At 31.9% G+C, this 8,457-nt stretch overlaps 1 protein-coding gene across 1 annotated transcript in view; it reads left to right on the plus strand.

Annotated features, from left to right (window-relative positions):
• LOC147064490 (uncharacterized) overlaps nt 1-5,800 on the plus strand; it is a 43,861-nt gene extending 38,061 nt beyond the window's left edge. Inside the window, exons 7-11 of the mRNA XM_085957666.1 lie at nt 1,365-1,407; nt 2,536-2,735; nt 2,836-2,891; nt 4,490-4,537; nt 5,728-5,800. Of these exons, the coding sequence (XP_085813792.1) occupies nt 1,365-1,407; nt 2,536-2,735; nt 2,836-2,891; nt 4,490-4,537; nt 5,728-5,785 (405 nt within the window). The 3' untranslated portion in view covers nt 5,786-5,800. The remainder of the gene's footprint in view (nt 1-1,364; nt 1,408-2,535; nt 2,736-2,835; nt 2,892-4,489; nt 4,538-5,727) is intronic.
• Nucleotides 5,801-8,457: the final 2,657 nt, after the last annotated feature.

Genomic DNA, 8,457 nt, shown 5'->3' on the forward strand with positions numbered 1-8,457 from the left:
GAAATTTTTGTAACCAAACCTTGGTAGACTCCTAATGCGTTAAGGCAGGGTTTCATAATTTTTTGTGCAATGGAACACTTCGCAAACCCGGAAATTTTAACGGAACACAAGTAGCTTATTTTTAGGTTGGGTAATTCCTACTAGTAAAATTTAAAAAAAAAAAGTTATTAAAAGACATTGTTTATTTAGTAATTATTTTAGCTATAGAATTATAATATAATATAAACATAAAAATATGAATAAATAAAGCACTTAATGACTTTGATGATTTTAAATCCTTGAATTGCATATTTTCTTGATATCAGATACAATATTGGTAAGTTGCATTCTAATATCTGGTGTGGCGTCGAGCCTGTTTCTGCACTTTGACTTCGTTGCAGCATAAAAAGAAAATCACGCTTCGCATAAATAGGTTGTAGAAAACGGAATAAAACAATAATAGTTCGTTTTGAAAAATTGGGTAACTCTTCTGACAAACTCGCCCAGAAATCATTTAAAGGTTGATCTTTATACGTTTGTTTCAAATCAGAGTCACTAATTAAATCAATTAGATTTTCATAGTCACTAGCGCTTAAGCCTACTGGTTGACCTGTCAAAGAAAATGGATTCCGAACCCAGGAATCGTCCTTACTAGTTTTCGTAAAATATTGCAAAAGATTTGTTTTGTAAAGTTTTGAAAAGTTATGTAGGTGAAATACTTTGAAAACTTCTTCGTCTACTTTAAAATTTAATTCATTCAAACATTCATGCAAGGCAGGAAAACAATACAAATTATTGGATTTTTAAATGTGTTGCAGTGTATAAAACTTTTCCAAATTGTCGCGGAACACATATTCAGGTTCGGCAGAACACTGGTGTTCCGTGGAACATAGTTTGGGAAACCCTGCGTTAGGGCTTTGTATGTGTTTTATTAAAAAAAAAAAATAATAATAAGCGGAAACCATTTTTTTTATTCAGCCAATAATTCACAAGATTTTAGAATGCAACATTCTATATATAATGAACATACATAACTTGAAAACACCTCAGATATTATATACCCACTGGAAAAAATCATATTTGAAAAAAATACGACACCCGACGGGGAAAAATAGCGCAATTTTATAAGCATTTCATTTAAGACCTACTAGTTAAAATTATCGCAATTAAGTAGAAGGCCCGTAGCTTAATTTGTTAAATCATATTTGCGCGATACCAGTGGATATACGGGTTCATATCCTGTCGGTAGTCGTATTTTTTTAAATGTGATTTTTTTCTAGTGGTTGGTATATCTGAGGTGTTTTCAAGTTATGTATGTTAAATTAAAAGATAATTATTATCCTATGTCGTTTATTCCTAAAAATAATATGAAAACATTTTTTCAGACTGAACATCAAGAAGAAGTAACCGAAGAAGACCTAACTAATGGTGAGATTTTTTTGTCATTTCATTTACCGATAAGTTGTCAGTCTTAGATAGTCGATTGAATAACTCCCGTGGGCCGAACACGTGCAGCGCATGAATAACTGCTTGGCATAAGTAAGATAAATGGTGTGAAAGTCGGTGTCCGGAAACTAATCATTTTCTACAAAAATATACCATATTGCATTCAAAGGTTTCAAGCATGGATTTACTTTCATTAATAGTGTGTATTTTAAACTATCGCGATAATAACTACTGTTTACAAGTAAAAGTGATGACTGTCTCGCAAATTTCATTCTCAAAAGTAAGCGAGACACGATATTGTCATTTTATGATGCTATTTGACAGGTCGAGAAAATCAGTAGACGTCACATTGCGTGTCCCGAAATTTGTATGTATGCAGTTCGCCGTATCACACTTCACCATGAAATGTTGATCGGAAATATATGGCCGTATATTAAAGACCGTCCAACCACTTTGGGTCGTATAGTACTGACATAAAATTCATGTCTAAATAAAACACGGCTCTTGCCTATTTACACTTTACAGGAAGCCAGTAGCAAACAAATTTTGAAAATACCCGATATACTGAATTATTTGTTTCGTTAGGTTAGGTTAGGTTTTCATTCTTGAATTCATGAATTTAGCCAAAATCAGCTATGAAAATTAAATTAATGTTCATATAGAATCTAATAAAATTGGAGACCGTATAGTATACGGTCATCTCTTTCCGATAAGAAACCTCACGGCGAACTGTGCCACGGCGAAATGTTTACGTACAATTTACATGTAACTGTGAAAGTCAGATGGTCAGAGGTGTACGTCCAAGGATTTAAGTGGATTGTATCGGTGCTAATGCTTGATACATAGACTAGATATGAGGACTGGCGATAGGTTTAGCTTGAAACAGATGTATGATCCTTGATTTTGAACCCAAGAACAATGATATTAACCAGTTAAGTGCCCAAAGCGTCTTTGGACGCCCTAATTACATCAATTCTTATGTTAATTACTGTCAATTAACTAATTGCGGCATAGAAAGGATTAATATCAATGAATTGTCTTTTTTATATTAAAAAAAATCTTAAAAATCTAATCTAAATAATGTCTCATTTTTATTGAACATGGTTTCAGAATATATAACAGATGACGAGTATTCGGCAAGGGAACCAATATCTGAGCTAGAAGAAGTGATAGAAGAGGAATCTCAAGTTTCAGAATATGACCAAGAACCCGAACCCGAACCGGAAGTTGAACCCGAACCAGAACCTGAACCCGAGCCGGAACCGGAACCAACAATGGAAGAGTTGGAAAAGATAGAAAAACTGAGAAAAGTACGATTTTACTATTATAACACTATTTTTATTTATTTATTTTTCATTTAATTTAAATTTTGTTAATTTTTTTTTTAATTTATTGTTAATTTATTAATAGATGAAGGAGTTAAATAGAGCTTGGCCATGGGGTGATAATATCAAACCCGTTTATAAGTAAGTTAATTAAATTTTTATACATAATATTTTTTAAAGTATAATTTATGAAAATGTATTTAACCTAGAACGGTCTCCAAATCATATCCAGTAAAAAAATTGCACAGGTGTAGTCTAGTAAATTATTAAATATGCGTAACTGAGGACATTTTTAAATTACGTCAATACAGGCGCTCTATTTTTAATGTTAACTAAATAAAAGAGCAAAGGCATCGTCAATAAGTTTAGTAAACACCTGACGCCATATAATGTGTTATAATTATACTCTTGTTAATAACAAAACTCATCACCACCAGTGGCTTAAGAACTAGGGCGGATCTTAGCCTCCCCCAAGAACTTTCTTCATTTGCCCTTATCATGGAGAAGTTTTTTCTCCAAGTGTATGCAAAAGCCGCTTTAGCATCCTTGTTGATAATGTCCTACCAACAGAGTCTGGGCCTGCGAATCATCCTCGGATTATTCGATCTGGTATCCAAGATGCCCCTCAGCGGCTGGGCACTGTCTATTACCGCTCATGGAATAATACAAAATTTAACGAATTCGGATATAAATTCATCTCGAAACAGGTTATATGTTGTGTCGTATACCCCATTCTTCTCCATCTAGTATGGACCTATATATCCAACGCAGGACCTTTCTCTCGAATGGGTACCTACATCCAACGCACGAGTATCGACCGTGGTGAGATTCAAACACTCCAAGTCGTAGGTCAATATTGGCATTATCAACGTCTTGTACCTACATCAGAATGTACGATATGATACTAGGCTTTAGTGGATTTTGTAGACGATAGTAGCACCTGCGCATTTATTCTATACACAAGACTGCTTTCGGCATGTTTGCTGTTATGACTATAACTATTACCTCGATTTATTATAAGTTGGTTCACCTTTCATTGAATTTGAAGCATCTGAAAACACATCCTAATTGTTATGATTAATCCGGATGAGTTATAGACGAATCGGTAGTTTGGAGTATAACAGTACTCATCCAGATAGCGAAAGGTTCGAATCCCACTTAGTGCATCACGTAATGATGTATTTTCAAGTATAACTACTACTAAATTTGATACGTAGATGACATCAGGATTTCTTATTTTTTTTTATTCGGCCGTACTGGTATAATATACTAGATGCTAATTAGTTTATAGAAAAAACATGCCTATATTGTTTTTAACAAGTATTTTGTAAAATTTATCAAAAATACCTATGAAATGAAATAATTTACAACATAATAATTACCTACATACATAAAAAAATCATTTTTTATTATTGAGGAAGCGAAAATGACTCGAAACATAATTATTTAATTTTAGTATTTAAAATATCTTTCTGGTTTTTATCCGTCTTATCAATATTAACGAAACATAATATATACATATTATCAACTTTTTAAATAATACATAATTTATATTTTAACTACTTTTTTATCAGCCTAATAATTAAAATATTTTAGAATTACTAAGTAACCAGTTTTAATATATTCATTATTCTTTCAATAAGCATAAATTATCACCTATCGCAGAATCTATAGTTGTTATAATAACTGTAATTTTATAGTGGTTTAATTTAACGTTTATAATATTGTTTACTTCACAGGATTGTTGACCGATATAAAGTTCCACACTCAGAGTTATTCAGTAACAAGTAAGAAATATAATAAATACTAAAAATACAATAAAAAAGATTTTTTCTGCCGATATATTATCGAGTCCAGTGGCGCACGGTGGAGGTAGGCTGTTAAGATCCGACACAAATAGTGCACACTAAACTTTGTTAAACAAACGTATTTGTTTTCATTGAACTAAGGCGTAAAACCCACTTAACGGAGCGAGTGGGGCGGGGCTTTCGCGCAAAATTTTACAAGTAGCGTGTAAATCATCGAAAATACAACGTAATCAAATACGTCAGCGCACACTGGATTTGACGACGCTTTGTGCCCGCCTGCCCCATGAGTCACCGTTGGTGGCTTTTCAGCCGGACGAATTAACAAAAATACAACGTAGTCCATTCATTGAACACGGCGAGCAAAATCACGCTCTGGAAGCGTCGTCGATAGAAGCCGTCGTCGTCGGCGAGAGCCATTATTTTATAACAGAGAACTCATTGTTTAGTTATTGCGTAATTACAAGCCCCGAGAAATAATATAATTTTTGTATTGCTTTGTTATGAGAGACGCTGATAATAATAATTATTTTGTGCTTCTTGGGCCTCTTATTACATAGGTGAAGGGTAATGCGCGGGTGGGAGGGGGCCTACTCAGTAGTGACCGCACCGAACGCTTTTTTGGTGGGCTTTATGCCTACGACTACAATATATAGATAGTGTTTGTTAGTTTTCAAAATTCATTGTAAACTTGCCTAATTCAAGTCATAATAGATAATAGTAAAAAAATATCTGTTTATCTATAAAATATAAAAAACTATGCCATTAAACCATTCATAATTTTAGATATTTTATAGATAGAAAAATATTTTTTGTTGACTATGCCGATTATGGTTTAGTTAGGTAGGGATCAATGAATTAAAAAAAACTAATCAACACCATCTGTAAAATCTATTCATAATTCAACAAAAACAAATAAGTATACACTATTTCTGTCGGATGGCCCACAACATACCTAAACTATTATATTACTATTATTAGTATGGATAGGCAGGGTTTATTTTAAATTTAAAATCTAACCAGCACCATCTGAAAATTGTATCCTCAGTTCCATGAAAACAAATAAGTATGACTGACATTAAAGATGTTTTATTTGAAATTTTATACAAATTTTAATAAATGCATATCTCTCACATATATTATTTTGTAATTAAAAATACTATTATTTTCAGGATCCAGACAATGGAAAGCAAAATTGCTGTACGAAAAGCTGCAGAAATTAGCGAATAAACTGAAAACATTTGCGCTACATAATCTATATTACTATTAATTGAAATTATGATTTTGACTATATTTAAAAACAATCAATGTTATTTAAATGACATTCTTAATTATTGTATTTTTGTCAATCTGTCAAAAATCTCAAAAATATTAATTACTTATTTAAATTTAAATTCATTCAATGCATACATTTTTTTATTACCTATATCCATCATTATCATGTAAAATTAAGATTAGGCACATGTTGTAATATGCATTATTACTGTTTTATAGAAATAAACATACCTATTATTAATTTCCATATCTTTGAAAATAACTGTTTTTCAGTATTATACCTAATTGTTATTGTATTTTCATTAAAACCCTTTCATTTAATTTCTTTTTCAAAAAATATTTTATAATAATTATTGTGCTTAGGTTAAATAAGACTATTTTAAATAAATACGACACTATAATTTATATAGGTAATGTAAAATTTTCTTTAATTTAAATTATCAATTTGGAAGATTTAACCGTGATAAAATATTATATATATAAATTATAAAGTTATTGTCTGAATATTATTTCTAAATAGTAGTGGATATGTGAAAAAACTGGGGTAAAATCAAATTGATTTTCCGCATATAACAGTTTTCTGTTTCCTGGATTTCCAAAGATTTTATTTGATCATTATTGTACTCTACATAATAATTTATTGTAGTAAATGGCATGTAGTTTTGATAAATGAAACTGTACTGTTCGGTTAAAGCGGATACAGCGGAAAACGCATTTTGAAAATAGCCGATAAACTGGATTATTTGTTAGGTTAACCTAACCAAACCTAATCTAACCCAACCCAACCTAACCTAACCTAAACTAACCCAAACTAACAAATAATCCAGTTTATCGGCTATTTTCAAAATGCGTTTTCCGCTGTATCCACTTTAACCGAACAGTACCAATGAAACTGCTTCTAAAAAAACAAATGTTCTAGCATAGTAGTAAAAAAAACTACATACACAAGTATTTTTGATAATAGGGTGGCATTTTAAATGAAACATTACCAATTAATTAACTGATCATATTCAAAAACAAATTTTATAGCATAGTAGTAACAAAAACTAGATCCATACTAGAAATCAATCAAAATTGACAAGTTTATTTTTGGTTCTAAGCTTCGAGAAGAGATCGTCGGCTAAATGCATAATTTGAAATGCACACTTGAAATAATTTACAGAAGTGTTCTTTAATATCCCATTTAAGTTATTCATTATTAATATAAACACATTTCTGCATCATTTTTTATCACTAAAGTAAACATATATTATACATATAATACAGTACACTCTCAGTAATACGCCGCTCGATTATCCGACAACTAGTATAATCGGCCGTTATTTTTACTAGTTGAAAGCACAAAATCAAGCTATATAATTCGCCGGTATTCGATTGTCAAATTCAGTAGTCCGCCGCGTACAAGTACACATTATACAACGCTGATGAGACGGGTTTATTTTGGAAACTTCTCCTTCGTAAAACGTACATTCATCGCAAAGACAGTAATGTACCAGGGAGGAAAGTGCCCAAGAAACGCATCACAATTATTATGCCGTGCTCCAATGCAACCGGGACACATAAACTGAAGCTTTTGGTCATTCATAGGAAAAGCCAGAAATCCTAAGCCATTCAAGAATATCTACCTCACTTAACAACTGGTTGTGTCAAGTGATTTACTGTTTGATATTTAGTTAATAAACTTAGTTTATAGAAATCTATAAATTAACAAATACTTTTTTGATTATAAATAAAACCGTAATTTGCTAGTACAAATTTCACAAAAAAAAAACACTATTTTTACGAAATACCTGTTTTATTTTTTACCATATTATTTTGTATGTATGCTTCACTAATTGTACACTTGTCTGGTATTTAGGGTGGCGGATTACTGAGAGAGTACTGTATATACAAATCATAAATAATTTAAGTAGATTGTCACAAAGAACTCCGTTCTAAAATATTTCAAATGTTAGTTGGAATAGTTCTACATTCAGCTGATGAGATGTTTGCGACGGATACTGGATGTGTGGTGATATGACTTTAAGAATAACAAGGAGAAAGAAAGGTGGATCAGAAGCCTCTCGACACATTGAAATCGGAGAAGCGACATTGGAGGAATAGGTACCTCAATAATTGTTATCAACGTCAACGGTGGAACTATGGAATACTGACATGGCAGGGATTCTTGGAGGCGCCGCATGATGTCCGTATAACAGTGGCGAAGGGTGGAGGTAGGCTGTTAAGATCCGAAATAAATAATGCACACTAAACTTTGTTAGTCAAACGTATTTGATTTCATTGAACTAAAGACTACAATGTGTAGGATTCCTAATCCAAGCCATAGCCATAGCCATAGCCATAGCCATAGCCATAGCCATAGCCATAATATAGTCAAAAAATATTCGTAAATCTATTAAATTATGCCATTAAACGATACATAATTTGAGATATTTTATAGATAGAAGAATATTTATATCGATTACGGTTTGGTTGGGCAGGGTTTAATCAGCACTGGAAATGGAAAATTTTACGAACCGGAGCGCTTGATAATTTTACGAAAATATTAACATTTTTTTTTTGTTATATGACCTCAGACGGTCAAATATTTTTTTCGAGACTGAGCAATAGTTTTGGGGATTTTATGA

This window comes from Rhyacophila brunnea, unplaced genomic scaffold (genome assembly GCF_057557595.1).
Source record: "Rhyacophila brunnea isolate RB1 unplaced genomic scaffold, BYU_Rbru_1.0 scaffold_7, whole genome shotgun sequence".
NCBI classification, from domain to species: domain Eukaryota; kingdom Metazoa; phylum Arthropoda; class Insecta; order Trichoptera; family Rhyacophilidae; genus Rhyacophila; species Rhyacophila brunnea.